The sequence below is a fragment of the Lytechinus variegatus genome, chromosome 8, assembly GCF_018143015.1.
Source record: "Lytechinus variegatus isolate NC3 chromosome 8, Lvar_3.0, whole genome shotgun sequence".
Classification (NCBI taxonomy): domain Eukaryota; kingdom Metazoa; phylum Echinodermata; class Echinoidea; order Temnopleuroida; family Toxopneustidae; genus Lytechinus; species Lytechinus variegatus.
In genome coordinates, this window is record NC_054747.1 from 27,665,555 (window position 1) to 27,681,944 (window position 16,390).

The 16,390-nt window shown below is 36.0% G+C and overlaps 1 protein-coding gene across 2 annotated transcripts; it reads left to right on the plus strand.

The window, feature by feature from the left end:
• The first annotated feature begins 198 nt into the window (after positions 1-198).
• On the plus strand, positions 199-13,739 carry LOC121420272 (peroxidasin-like). 2 transcript variants are annotated; one of them, XM_041614845.1, is made up of 6 exons: positions 199-565; positions 3,167-3,508; positions 4,522-4,805; positions 7,421-7,771; positions 8,437-8,632; positions 11,853-13,739. In XM_041614845.1, the coding sequence occupies exons 1-4, from the start codon at positions 319-321 to the stop codon at positions 7,556-7,558; spliced, it is 1,011 nt and encodes a 336-aa protein (XP_041470779.1). In that variant the 5' UTR covers positions 199-318; the 3' UTR covers positions 7,559-7,771; positions 8,437-8,632; positions 11,853-13,739. The 2 variants fall into 2 exon arrangements, with proteins under 2 accessions (XP_041470779.1, XP_041470780.1); XM_041614846.1 differs by lacking the exon at positions 11,853-13,739 and having other exon boundaries at positions 8,437-8,996.
• The last annotated feature ends 2,651 nt before the right edge of the window (positions 13,740-16,390 follow it).

Here is a 16,390-nt window from a genome sequence, read left to right on the forward strand (position 1 = left end):
TAGGGTCATCTTCTGCAATATACGAGTATGCATTCCTTTAGTTAGGCTTTAAAACCCCCTTAGATTAAAAGACCTGAATGCAACAGTTTGGCAATCAAAACTTTTACAAATTGTTCATAAAGTCTAAACACATTAATCTAGAAGTATCACACTCCCTCCTTCGCTAACTCGATTTGGCTGACATACTTTGATGTTTGAATACATCATGATGTTTAGCTCATACGTTTTATGTACCATTAATTTCTCTTTTGTATTTACAACGCAGACCCACCCATCATTTCTCTTCGACTTCATGATAACGTAGAGGCGGTTTCCAGCATGACCAGTGTCGAATTCGAATGTACAGCAGATGGAAACCCAAAAGTCCTTAACTTTGCTTGGTACCTCAATCGGTTGACCTTAAACAACAGCACAAGACATCGTATTATCCTTGACAGGCTTCAGAGTAAAACAGTTTCAACTAGTCGCCTTATCATTAATGATGTTCAACGGATGCGTTCTGGGAAATATCAATGTCACGTGATTACTGTTCTTGGTAATGCCTCTGCGACTCTGAACTTTTCTTGTGAGTATCCACTCATTATTTTATCACATCATTACTCTGTGTCGTTGCCTTATAATCTTCAATGTTCCCTCAGTTGATTTTTGAATATATTTACTTAAAAAAAGAAAAGGCAATTGTGAAATCTAATTATTGTTATCGATCCACCCCCCCCCCCCTTGTACATTATAGATATCTCAGATCGACTTCCCCTGCTCTTCATCGACCAAAACCAGACGACATCTTCAACGCTCTTCGTTGCCTGGCAAGTACAAGTAGGGTTCGGTGGCGGGTTTCAACAGACATTCAATCTGGAATACTGTCCAAACAATACAGTACATTAGTACTGTACATTAGTAAAGAAGAGAGAGTGTGGTGTTGTCACCAAATTTACAAATACATTCTCTGAACTAGACGAATAAAAGTTCCATGAAATTTGCTCTAGCGACAATTGTTCTGCTGTTAATTCCACACACTAATTAAATGATTGATATCAAGCTTGGATTTTACAAATACCCTATCCTAAACCTAACAAACGACCCTATTGCAACCCTACAAACAGGGGCGGATCCAGGGTTTCCAAAAGTTGGCGGCATATTTTCCCGTACAGAGGAAAATTTGACAAGCCCCCCCAAATTAAGTTTTCACCAAAATTTAAGTTAATTTCGTCCACGAAACAACTTGACAGGCAAAAAAGGGTCCTCAATTTCAAAAGGGGGACCGTGGTAGTGTTAGAATGGTATATTTACATTAAAAATTTGACTGTGAGTCTAAAAGGGGCACGCCTGTGCCTACTAATAACCCAATATCTTAGAAGATATAATGCCCGGATCAATTGTTGCCAGATGAAATGTCGTGTTACAAAATTAAATGCGATCACCAGGTATCGGCTAACCATGAACAAAGAATGGTTGATTAGTAGAAGTTGTTTTTGCTTCATATGGGCATAGCTGATACACGTACTTTAAATTCTTACAAATTAAACACACAGTGTATTTAGAAATACTTCTACCTACTCATTTATGTTGGATGAAAACTTACGTCGTATTAGAATGGCCTATAATGATATCCAAATCCGTCGGCCCCTCTAGAGCTGACGAACGTTACGATATTAAAATGTTGTCATCGTCCTGTAGTTGAACCATACATTTCAACAATAGGAGTTCCTTAGTGTCGTATGTTGGTAGACCTTTACCAGGACCCTGTTTTTTTTTTAAACGCGGTACTTATTTACATTTGGCAAGCACAAAACCTTACACTACAAAATTAAGGTCATTTTGTCGCGAGAAATTTGACAAGCAAGAAAAGTTATGGAGAATAAGACAAGCAGCACCCCCACGAAAAATATTAGGGGTGCTTCCACAGCCCGACTACCCCCTTCCCGGGGAAATTACTCTTTCTACTATATTCATGTAAACACATATCGACTTTTATAATTGAGTAATAAATTACTGATTCGAAGAAAATTGATACAATCAATAGAAAGTATTTATTAATCAATGTTTGCCTCGTGTCAGACATTTTGGGACAATTCTTTGCTTTCAAAATAAAACCAAGGACTACATCTAAATGTCCATGATAAAACTAAACACATGAATTATAAAACAGAACTTATCAAACCAGATGTGCTTTCATTAAACAGCACACTCTGTCGTTGAGAAACAAACATGACATTTCACATGAATATGTGGCCTTTCAATTCTTAGGAATGATATACACAATCATTATCATTTGTATTGCATCGGCACATTCGTCGGAATCGGGATACGTCGGGACCAAATTTGTTTATCCATTGTCTTTGGAATTCTAATTCTAGTAACGGCCATTTCGTCAAGTCGAAACTTTTTAAACGATAGTCACTTCAACTTCACATGTTACTCCCAGAAAATGGCCTCTCGTTATCTTTACTTTTTCTTATTGTTGATATTTGGCAAAGGTAAGTGGAAAAATTATTTCAAACGAATTGTTTTTTCATTCACAGGTTCCATAATAATATTAAGGGCATATCTTATAGCTCCTCTATTGTTTTTTTTTTTCAATGTTATTATTTCATCGAGGAGTATAATTTTTTACCACCAGCAAAAGATGGAGCCACAATCTGTGCTGCCATGAAAGAGAAAAAAATATTACTAAAATGTATAAACGTAATCAAAGTGAAGCCAATCTAACAGAATTTCCAGTTTTTTTTTTACATTCAATCATCCCATTTTTGTGTCATAATGTGTTTTGAATAATAAATTGGTACATTATCAGTATGTTGCGTCATAAATTGCAATGCAATGGAGCAAAGTGTGCTATCAAGAGTTGTAACCCCTTATTACGTTCAAAAAATATATTTACATACATGTAGATTGGAAAACTAAGCATTATATACATAAAATCTATTTGCAAAATGTTCCAATGTGGAAATTCGTACCAAGGGCTCCAGAAGCACTCAATATATGAAGAGAAAAAATCAAATTCATTTCTGTCACAATTCTTTATTTTTAACTTGTATATCCTGTTATCAGCGTATTAAAAAAAATTACAGCAGAAGTAGTAGAATGGGCAGTAGAATACTTTTGTGATAAAAGGAAAAGAAATATTTTACTTTCTGATATTTTCATTTCATTTTGATCTCTTTAGATTGCTTGGCGGAATTTACAGTGGCACTAGAACCACCGGTTAACTTACCCATCATGGGGGAGGATTTCACAATGACGTGCAGCTATTGGCCTCCATTACCAGGCAGCGTGATAAAATGGTCACATGGCCAAGGGAATGTCATTGCTACTTTTGATCAGGAAAGCTACAAAATTCGATATTCAATTTTAGATCAACTAAGGTTCAAGTTGACAGGGGATAACAACAGCTCTTCCATTACAATAAACAATCTGAATACTGACGATAGTGGAAATTATACATGTATTGTACTGAATCACAATGGACGCAAATCATCGACTTTGGCATTAGAAGTATTATGTCCAGGTAAGATATATATTTTGTTATTTCAGAATATTCCTGAAACTCATTACTGCCAATTCCATAAATCATTTATGTAATGCAAGGATGCCGAAAAACGTCATTAAGAGTCAAGACGTTCCGGTGCTGTCCAGGGGCGCCGGGAAACGCATGAAAACAAACTGTAACATTTTCAGCCACCCTTTGGTGTGCAAATGGTCTATTGCAGATTATATTCAGTTCATCAATCGTCAAATAACAAAGGCAAATAACGATATTTGTTGCATGCGTTTTAATGCTTTTTGATTTATCACATTTTTATCTTCGACCCAGTAAATAGATCTCATGTTTGATCTGAAAATAAGTCGGGAGAATGTCATGGAACATGCAGGAGATGAAATATCGTCTACTGCATCCTGGGCAGCTACTCCTTATCATAATTCTTGTTCCAGATTTACAATCGAGGATAAATATAATGGCCCGTATTATGAAGTCGGGTTTAATTTGAACTCTGGTTTAAATTGTGGTTTAACTATGACAAGCCAGTCGTTACATAAATCTATAACAGTAGAGTTTCAATCTATCGGTTCATATGACTCCTTACACATTATTAAATGCCTGGGAAGGATAAGTGTGACAGTTTTCTTCCTCATTGAAAATAATCGCTAAGAGCACAGTAAACATGAGAAGCATTCACTGCAAAACAAAATTTTGAAACCTTTGGCTTCCCATCATTATGGCACAGAGTTAGACCATGGTCTAAGTTAAACCCGATTTTCAGAATACGGGCCAATGTGTTACAGAGCCCTCGAAAACATTTCATAAAGAACAAGGACGAATTTGATCCGATAGTTACTACAATCAGACAACTACTACTTCGCCAATCATAGTTCAATTGATTTTTTTCTGCTTTCAATTTGTAATATTTACAATGAACATGATGGAGGCAAGTTGTCATATTCTGATAACCTGTCCGACGATATAAGTTTACACAACACTGTCCGGTTGTACTTCTTTACACTAATTCTTTTTTTTTAAAGCTCCACCTAGTGACGTAATCATCAGCGATATTCATGGAGGATACCATGAATACTCTTACGTTACTATGACGACGGGTGACCAACAAAACATAACATGCACAGTTCGAGGGGCACGCCCACCGGCTCTTATTGAATGGAGCACCGATGTTGAACGTATCCAGGTCATGGATCAAATCAATGTTGTGAAAAGCCAGAGCTACGTATCTCACAGGGTAGCAACCATCACCCCTTTTCCATTGGAAACTGAAATGTGCTCCAAGCAACACTGTCCATCTTTCGGAAAGGTAAAGGAGCAATATAAACCTCTCAAAAAAAGTTTGGAAATCTGCGTTTGGCCATTAATTTCTTCCTACTCCCAATTTCAAACAATGCATATTTTACATCATTCGAAAATAATTCAAATTTCTTTAAAATTATACCATACTTGTTATGATCATGTCATCACGAAAAAAAGCAGGATTCAAATGCGTTGGATGAGGTCTGAATTGAAAAGCTGCAAAACGAGCAAAAAGGGTTTGGAAATCTGAGTTTTTACCATTTCTTTCTCCCAACTCCCAATTTTACACAATGAATATTTGATATCATTCAAAATATCATTTAATTCTCATTAAGATGATACCATGCTTGATATGATCATGCCATCACGAAAAGAGCAGGATTCAAAAGTGTTGGATGAGGTCTGGATTGAAAAGCTGCAAAACGAGCAGAAAGTCATGAAGGGTCAATACAGAACATGGTTCTTTTGTCTGTGTCAGTAGAGATGAAAATCCATTCAAACCAAGCCCCTGTTTCTGTAGCCCCTGGTTTGTGTCGTCGTTGAAATACCTATGCATGTCTGTTTGTTATGTTTTTGCTTGTGCAGAGGTGTGTTTGATTCCATGTAAGTGTTGATGTTAAGGTGCATGAAAACAAAAGAAATCACTGAAAAACTCACTCATCAACACGGAAAAAAGAACAGTGACTGTCAATATTGCGACATTTTGCAACTTTGGAATTTTGACCTTCCCCCACATTTCAAGGCACTGCACCTCCATGTGAATGATAATTATATCATATAGGCTATCATTTTAAAGGAAATTAAATTGTCTATTCATTGATATTAATTACACATTGATATTTACCAAAACCATTGAGGAATTATCGGTCAAAGTAGGAACAAAACCGCTGAGAACTCACTCATCACCACGGAAAAAAGAACAGTTACTTTCAATATTGCGCCATTTTGCAGCTTTTGAATTGTGACCTTGCCCTACATTTCAAGGTACTGTACCTCCATGTGAAACATAATCATATCATGTAGGTTATCATCTTAAAGAGAATTAAATGCTCTGGTCATTTATATTAATTACACATTGATATTTGCTAAAAACCTAAGAGGGGTTATCGATCAAAGTCAGATTTCCAAACTTTTTTTGAAGAGTTTAGTTGTCTGCCTAGTCAAAATAGAAACATCATAATAAATCGAAGATGCGATAAAAATCCTCAATATCCTAATGAAAACAGAGCGAGATCCTGATATACATTTTTCTAAAGGATATACCTACTCAAATTTAGAGCTAGGTGTCGTAGAAAATGGGACAATATTTTATCAAAATGTAGAGGCGCCCCCAATCATCATGGCAAGTACTAAGACTAAATAGGGACGAAGTCACTGAAAGTGTGGACATAGTGATACGACATATACAGTATAGCATCCATAGAATAATGGCATTTATGAAAACTGTTCCCATTATATTTTGCTTTCTTTCAGATGGTTGTTTCAAATTAACAGTATGTTGATATAAATTGAGTATGAAATATTTCTTTTTCATCACTGTTTTTTTTTATCCTAGTTTTATATGATCTTTATATTGCCTAGAGCTTGACCTGCAGCTTTCGCACAAAATGCAATCAATGAATTCATCTTGTCGGGTAACCATTAATACAGTCTAACTCGAAACGATCTCATGATACAAAAAGTTCTTGTTTGAAAATACTCTAAAACACTTATGGTTTTGTATCATCGTAAACAGCTTTTGGTTTGAAAGCAAAGTGGCGCCCTCTTTTGTTATGGCACGAATCACATCGCTCTTTTGAAGGGACAAGTATCAAGATATTGTTTTAGTTTCATGCCTTTGATGATTTCCGGTCAAACGAGGGGATCGCGATGTTATTTTGTCATGGTATTCAGAAGTCATTGTGTATTTGTTTCGATTTCTGGTGAGCTAGGATCATACATTTTCTTCAAGCACTGTCAAATAAAGAGGTCACAAAAATTTTACAAAATCACTATCAATAATGATATTCCGTACTTTGAAAGGATTCCTCTTCTCAATTTTGGTGTATTGTAATGGTAGGTAGATTGATCATTTACTTCCAACAGTGTAGTATTACATTGTAGGTCTGTATGTAGAGGTATTGGTGCGTGAAGATGTGTGAGCTAGTATGTAGTAAGCCTTTGGCGGTTGGTCTAAGGCGCCTCACTCGACGCGTGAAAGTCGGTTTCTCCCTGGCCATTGACAAATGCCCGTGAACAAGGCGTCAGTGCTTTCAAATGCTGCATTCATTTAATCGGAAATGCTATTTTAGGAAACTATGTGTGCACTTGTTTGATAAATAAGAAAAAAATGTAGGCCTATACCAATAGATTCGAAATGAAATAAATAGATAAATTGTCAAATAATTTAAAAAGTAAGCCGTAACTATTTCTAGGTAAATAAAAAGTGAGTCACTCTCAAACACTTGGCCAAAAATGGGTCTAAATAAAACTTTTTTGTGTGTGTTTTTACGGAGAAAATGTGACTCACTATTAAATCTTTGAGAAATTGACAAATTGAATCGTGCGTGTAGTATTATCTGAAGTATTAATTTTCTAATAATCATGCGAATTGTTGTAAGCCAGTTTTTTTTCCTTTGGCAGGTAGCTTCGGGGAATTCAACGCCTCGATCGCCAACGATGACATCCCTACCATCGGAGATAATATTCAACTTTCTTGTCTCTACTCGTACCAGCTCAGCCTCTTCCGAATCGCATGGAGGAGAGCAGGCATACATGTAGAAACACTGGTTTCTGTCGAATGCTCTAGCAGTGTTCCGGATTGTGAACGAAGGAATTCTAACCCCTCAAAGTTCATATTTACATTGGATAGTCAACATTTTAACTTGACGATCAGGGATTTGACAGTGGATGATACCGACACATACCAGTGCCAGTTCACCGGTATAGGTTACTTTGAAATATCAGCGGTTCAACTTGAAGTGTTTGCAAGAAGTAATAATTTTTTCCAAAATATCGCTTTAAAGAATATATCACAAGAATTTAACTTTCAAATTACCACCTGGGCTATACAAATCAAAATATCAAGTCATACACTTTTAATTTATTTATTATCCAAAAGCAAAGGTTTATGTTATTTTGGTTTCTCTTCGAGTATGTTCAAATAAGAAAATCGGTATTTCACTTTGCTTTAGGGGTAATCACTACCCATAAAAAATATACCATACCCTTTCAAAATATTAAAAAACATGCAACAGTTACCAACGAATTTGATTCTCGTCTTAATTTCAGGTTCACACGATATCGACCAACGCTGTCACTCAGTTTTTCTTATTTTTCTTCTTTAATTGGACAATCATTTAGAATTATGTTGTTACAAGGTTATGCAAAACAAGGATTTTTGTATATCAAGTTAACTTTAAAAATATAAAGACAATACCGAGACAAGGAAATTGATACAAGATCATTTTCATATATGATATCCTTTGAAAGGGATTCATAATTACTTTTTAAGACTGGATAAGAACTAGGCTGGAAAGGTTTTCAAGTTTACATACTATTTGGAAAAAAGCCGCATTTAGTAAATGGTTTTAAAATATTTCCTGGCTGCATGAAAGCCTATGTATAATATACTACCCTTTATATGTTACCTCATTTAGCCCCACCAAGTAGCATAACCATTCATGATGATTGGTCTCTGGAGGGGATATCAAGACAACTCCTATGTGACCATGACGACAGGTCAACCACGTGACGTAACATGCACAGTACGAGGAGCACGCCCACCTGCTCTTATTGAATGGCGCACCGATGTTGAACGTATCCAGGTCATGGATCAGATCAATGTTATCGAAGGTGAAAGCTACTTATCTACCAGGGTAGCAACCATGACCTCTTCTAAAGAAGACCACAACGAAATCAGAAGATTAATATGCATTACCTGTACCTGGCTGCTCGGAAACAGTCTATATCTTTATTCAAGAGGTCTCTATTCTGTTCCAAGTGAAATGAACAATGATGTGATGGGTGATAATCGTTGCAGGCTTATCCCCGCTCGCCATATACTATGCTACCCATGCGCGACAATACATATCCAACATGGTTTCGCGACATTTGCTTCGCTGTGAAATTGTAATGACCAATTTCACCCGCCGTCTCGGGTCACTTTTCAAAAGTGTCATGGCCAACCAATTTATTTATGTAAATACATGGTGTTCAAACCGGCGACCGCTAATACCATGGTCACATTTGCTCTACGGCGGCCGTACGGCGAGTCGGAAACTGTCGTTCTATTCATTTTTATTTTAACCACCGACATGTAGCTGGTACAAAAAAAATGTTAAAACGGCTGGTTTCGACTCACCGTACGGCCGCCGTAGAACAAATGTGACCAAGGTATTACCAAACAGAACTGATCTTTCAAATTTGAATTCATCTAAAACCTATTTGTTACTTGCCCCAGGAGTAGCTTTATGCACTTCTACAGTGCGTATCCAAAAACGGGACAGGTTTGAAAAGTCTACAAAAATTGTTTTAAATTATAATGTCTATATTTTGGAATTAATAGATGCTCTAAGGTCTTATATTTCAAATGCTTGAGCAAACATGGAATATTTTGTCTGGGGTTAAAATGGAGGCTTGCGCCAAAATGGCCTAAAATTATAAATAAGATGATCGGCCTTCTTCCTAAGTAGCAGACTTCATCTTCACCTTTTCATTATCTTTGCCATAATTTTCAAATCATGTGTTCAAAAACCATTTTCAGATCTATTCATGTGCTTGAATTGTTCTGTTGTTGTTTCTTTTTAATGTGCTTTCTGTTAGGCTAAGCTGTGAATATTCCTTCTTCAAGCTAAAACAATTTTGTTTCAACCGAAGTATGGGAGAGCGTGGATTTTTTTTTTCTTCAAATCCTTTCATTGTGTGCTACAAAGGTTATGGTGCCTTTTAAATAGTGCCACACAGATGGGCGGGGACTTGGGATGCCCCCCCCCCCCTCAATAAAAAAATTCATGACCAAAAAAGTAGACCGGAAATAAAAGGAAAGATGGAAAGTAAAATATAATATCATTTTCTGAATATTTGTCTAAAAATCTATCAAAAAATATGATATTGTAATCAAAAGTGGGAATATTTGCGTGCTAACTTCACTCGCTCACAACTTTTTAATACATTTTACCCGATCTGCCATATTTAGCTCCTTCAAAATTGACTCAATACACCATTGTCATTGAAAGACATGAATCCCTTCCTGTGTTTCCTGTCAAGCAATTAAACTTGGTCAAGGAATCAATGACCCCTTGAAAATAAATTAATGTCTTAACGGTTCATAACATAATTTGTTTCACATAATAAAAGGATAATAATATTCTTGCTTGGGTTGACAAAAAATCTTCGTTTCTCAGTTACTTTTTTAAGGACAATTGAAAGGTAAGAGAAAAAAATAATTCAAGTAAATAAATAAATTTGTAAATAAAAATTGAGAGCATAATTTGAAAATTATGGCACAGATAATTAAAAAGGGTCAAGAGGAAGTCTCCTGATTAGCAAGAAGTCTGGTCATCATATTCTGCAATTCTAGCGCAAGCCTCTTTTTGAACCCTCAACAAAAACGTTCCGTGTACGCTCGAGCATGAATAAAATCTATTTTTAAAAATTAGACATCATAATTTGAAACAAAAATTTTATAGACATTTCAAATCTGTCCCGTTTTTTATTACTTTTGACGGATTTGATTACTTTCAAAACTTCTCAACCCCCCCCCCCCCCGCCCCGCAAATCCGAGAATCTTCGAAAAAAATAAAGTATACATACAATCATAGAAAAAATGACTTATCACTGTAAAACTGAGTGTCATGTTTTATGTTATAACTTAATCCACTCGTGCGTATAGGTAGGAATAATTTGCAGAAATTATATCATAAAATCACTTGGCGGATGGTATCCGGATTTCCAAAAGAAAATCACATGTCTGAAGAGTTAAATATCTGCTCTTTAATTCGATACCTTAATCAAAGAAATAGACCAACGAATATCAAAGTTCCATTTCTTCAAGCTAATGGTTGTTTTATTGTGATAATTTCATAAAATAAAGGGTTCTTTCTCGTTAATGAGAGATGTTATGTAAAGCTAATCGTCAACTAATTACTACGATTTGCTGGTAAACGTAGGTTTCGTAAATTTATTAAAATTCAAGCATGAAGTTAAGAAAAAATAATATTTATTCCTTGACTAGCTTAATTGATTTAGGTATCATATTAAAAGAGCAGATATTGAACTTTTGAAAAATGTGATTTTCTTTTGGACATTTAGACTTGTCTGCTAAAAGACTTGTAGGTATTTTTTCCTCAGATTATCTCCACCAATGCGTATAATGAATAATCGTCACAATGATTCGACATGAAAAGGGGGGGGGGTGTCTATATCTTTCCAATAATAGATTGTCTATCTTATTTGTGATGAAGTAACTTATAAAGTTCGATGATTTTCGGCTTTCTACTGGGACGCACTGTAAAGTCGCAAGGTTAACTATAAAAAAAACCTACATATGTAATTATCCAGCATTTCACGTATTCAATTTATTTCTGTACGATAGAATGTAATCTACTGGAATATAACCATTCATACCTATATTTATGCGTTATTGATCGATATGTGATAGATTAAACGATATCCCGGTTTTACAAAAATATAAAGACATATGGAAAACTAATATCTTTCCCCTACCTTGGGACTTCACATGGGCCTAAAATCTGTGTTGCTCACAATCGGCCTTCGATATAAACGCTCTGTGTGTAGCTCTTCTGTATCGACCCGCCCGCAATTAATAAGACTCTATTTACATCAAGCTTAGATCGTGTGCGTCTGACATTCAGAACGCATGATCACACAGAGACCTAGCCACTTCAATTCCATTTTAACAACATATGCGAGGACCTAGCAAGCGTTCATTATTTGCCATGGGGGTATGTTTAATGGAATTCATGACACTGGACAAAATACTTGATAATCATTGTTTGGAAGAACGGATTGGGTATGAAAAAGAAATTTTTTCTTACTAATTTGATTTCAGCAGCTGAACAGCAGTGGCGGTGGAAGGAAATGTAGATCTGTGGTGGTGGTGGTCCTGCTCTTCAACGATGTGTAATGGAAGCTCACTGAAGGTCCAAAGTTGTTCAAAGAGTCATTTTTCAAACGTGACGTCTGGTAGCAGATCTAGGTTCGAGCGGAGAAGAGACGTAAAATGCACTGAATTATATCAGAAAATCGAATCCATAATCATAATTGGAATGATGAGATATATTTCATAGGCTGTTACAAAGAAACAGTTGCAGTTTGTGTCATCATTAATAGCCACCTAGAAGAAGATCAAGATGGCAGATGACATTGGTGATGATTCCTACGATAATGACCACTCTGAATAATACAAAGGAAATGTGCATTTGCACGTTCTATAGCTGTCTGCTGTGTAGTGATCGCTTAGACAGGGGTTCGATTTTCTAGTCATTCTAGAAGGATCTAGTGTGCTTGACATCAACATTCACGAGTCTAGTTTTCTGTAGAATACATCCTTCACCCTGTCATAGTATATCCATACATTTGTGTATATTAACTTTCCAGTTTTATCGCGTTTGTGAAAGGGTCCGACGGCCTCAATAAATGAAACAGAAAAAATCCACGTGTGCGATGTAGATTAAAATCAATATCAGAGGAACATTAGCTAACGCTCAATAAGGAAATACGAAAGACTTAAACGAGAAACCCTCTAGGAATACTAATCCTATTTCATTATAAAGATGTTACGAGCGATTAATTAACATCGTCATATTCTCTTGCCGTGTAATTGCATTTTTGATAGGCGTTTGGGTTCTGAAGTCTCAATGGGAAACTTCATTCAGTTTCACTACTTGTATCTTAATTTGCTTTTTAGACCGCTCAATATGTAATAAGATTTGACGGTCATTACAAAACTTTCTGACGATAATACCATCAATATCCATCAGCTATTCTTTCTATTGGATTCTAGCCATTTATTTCTTTGCATAGTTTTGGCAATACCTGTCGGCGAAAGATTTTCCGTCAAACAATCACAATCGCCAAGCATATATCTCTTACACAAAGATTCATTATACGACTCATATCCATAATAGATTGTGAAAGGTGCAGGTCTCTTCTTTGTGTGTGTGAATCACAAACAACAAAAATAAAACAGGACAACGCAATGTATACGGAAAAGCAGCTTAGGCCTATATCAGTCATATTTAACTCTTGTAAACTTCTATACGCTGAAAACGTAACATGATATTGTTCTACAGACCATGACAAACACAAAGTTTACTGAACAAAAATCAAATTCCCATTTTCTTAGGGGATTCATTTTTAACAATACTATATTCCAGGTCATTATTAGAGGTAATGTACATGTAAGTATTGTAGCTTTCAAAAGACGGTGATTTATTTTTGAATTCACATGTTTAAATACACATGTAAAGATGCAGATCTCTATAGAATATTCATCATAAGTTATTTTCCCCAAAACTGATTCATTAGACTACAGTTATTATACAGTGTGTCTTAGGATAACGACACCGAGAATTATTGATGAATCACCATAACGTATTTACAAATATGATAAACAAATGACCCATTATCTCAAAGCTTGGAATTTCTTTTTTTTCATATGATGTAACCTAAAATGTACATGTATATGATTTTTCATTCACGCATCATGGAGCAAAATCATTTGAATAGATACCAGAACTTGGCAGCAGTATCTGATTTTGAAAAGAAAATTCATTGTCGAAGGAGCTCAATATCTACTCTTTCATGATAGCTGTTTCATGATATATTAAACAGAAAAAATGTACAAAGAATTACAAGGTTCTGACCTTTTAAAACAATGATTGCAATTTCATAATTTCATTAGAAAATGTGTTTTACCGGTTTGCCTACAGTCACTGGCGGATCCAGGGGCACTGCTGGCCTGTGCCCCCCCCCCCCCCCCCCGATAGAGAAGCACAATCCAAATGTGTAATGTAAATATGCCTTTCCAACACTAGCGTCCCCCCCCCCCCCACGAAAGCAAAGAACCTTTTTGGTTGTCTTTTTTTCGTGGACGAAATGACCTTCAATTTTGGGTAGAAACCTTTTTGCGCTTATTGTCAAAATTTCCTCGTGAATATCCCCCCCCCCCCCTTGGCAAATCCTAGATCCGTCCCTGCCTAGAGGGCCTTCGCATCAATAGAAAAAGGCATTATACATGGCTGATCGTCAACAAAACGGCGTGTTTGAATAAGTCCGTCAGCAAGCCTGTAAAGCGTCTTTTATTAAAATTATTGAAATTCAAGCACTATTTTAAAGAAATAGAACTCTTGCATTTCTTAATCATTTACCTTGATTGAATCATCACATTGCTGGGAAACCAAAATATAAGGGGGATATCAATCTTATCACAAAGAATAACACGAAGGGAGCAATGTAAAACTTATTACATCAAAATCGGTTATAGAATAAGCGAGTCATGAAAGTTTGAAAAGTCTTGTACTTTCTGTGGGGATCCTGAAACTGGCAAACATGCTTTTAAAATTGCTGTTTGGTAAACAACTCTCCATTTGTTTTGTAAATAAATTTTCAGATTTTTCTCTTTATATTTCACATATTTCGTATCATCTCCTGACCTTGACAAACATGTACGTGGTTGGAATTATATTTTTCCATGACATGTTATGCCCAGAAGGAGGCAAGATGCAATTTCAAAGATAATGGGAAACATCTGAAAATTTGTGTACAAAACAAATAAAGTGTTGTCCAGAAAATCAGCCATTTTGAGGAATGTTTACAAATTTGAGGATCCCCATAGAAAGTGCATCAAGGCTTCTTAAACGTCTATAACTTACTTATTTCATAACCAGTTTTGATTAAAAAAAACATTGTTCCTCTCCTTTTACTATCTTCAATGTGTTGATTGTTCCATTGTGTACATGTACATAGTCCTATATTATAACAACTGAGTCGTTGAACTCTTGATCCAATGCTCCCCAGGGAGTGGAGAAAGATTGCGTGCAGGCATTCCAGGATCCGTTGATCGGGGTAATAATAATTACAGTGTATATAGCGTTTAGAAATCTAATATCATTGAGCGCTGTACACACATAATTATCTTTATTTGTTTCATGTGTCTGTTCTTTTATCATTTACTTTTATCGTTGTATTAGTTCATGTTCTTTATTCATCAACCTAGTGAACCAAAAGTATAGTTACAATAGTTACTGTAGACATGTTAGGCATAATGACAATTTGGTACCCAATGAAGAATAAACAGCCCTGTCATTTTCTGGAAGGCGTTGACATCTCTCGTTTCATGTGTTTTGGTTTTTACTTCGCTTTTAATACACGATAATTCACGTGAAATATTTGTGTATAATGCAGTGTAACAATAAATGTGAAATACATGGCACAGTATACGCCTTTTTTAATTCAAATTACTTGTTTGTAAATGAAGACTGGCCCGATGCACAGATGCGTGTGAATACCACAACATGGGTGAGAAAAAAGTAGAAAAAGGAAGCACATTTCCTTGAATTACAAAAGCACAAACAAATCCTTTAGCATTCGCCGCTATCGATTATCACTTTCGATTATACATGTTATAAGTAGAGAAGACAATATTTTTATCCATGACAAATAATGAATTTTCTCCTTCCTCTTCTTTTTCCTTTTTCAGTTCGGCTGTTAGGGTGCGTTTCAACAGATTTCTTAGTGAAGACACATAACATTGGTTGCGGACCATATCGATCTTTCACTCGGACTCTTAAGAACTTAGGATGAGAACAATAACAATCATATATTGATAATACTATCTTGAATATTATTCCACTTGCACGAATGTGTGCAATACGGGAACCTAAAAAGCTAGAGGTGTGGATCAGTTGCTGGTGAATGTCTGTAGCCAAATGATGGTATCCAGTAGGAGTATGGTGTGTTATGGGGATCTAAAGCTAGCGAATTGATCTTTCTTGGTTCTTCATAATGTAATTTCTGGCCAAAATTATAGAATCTTGATGCAGATCTCTCGCTAGGGAGTTCTAGCACAGCGACGTAGGGCGGATTCAAGATCACGGTATATGAATTGAAAATGCCCGTCAAATGACAAATTACAGCTGAAATGTCTTTGTCGAGAATTGGTGAATCAAAACAGCAGTTTAGTCCTTGACTCTTGACAAACGACAAATTTGCATTTTTGGTCAGCTCAGAAACTTACGACAAAAGTGTTGTTCCAGTTCACCATTTCTCGGCAAAGGCCTCACAACTGTTTTCTGTCATTTGACGAAGAATTTCAATACATTTACTGCATTCTTGATTCCTTCGTACGTCACGGAGCGAAAACTCTTTGGAATCAGAAACAGCAGACAACTATCATGACGTAGCCTACAACTGACAATGGGACGATGAACTATATACAGGTGATAAATTAAACTTACCTCGTGTGATTCGCATACATTTAATAGACTAAAGCGAGAGAAGTATGCTCTTCAAGCTTCATGAACAAACTCAAGAGCCTTTCGGAAAACCTCTTGATGATATGACAAAATTGGCACTTCCACACGTGAACCT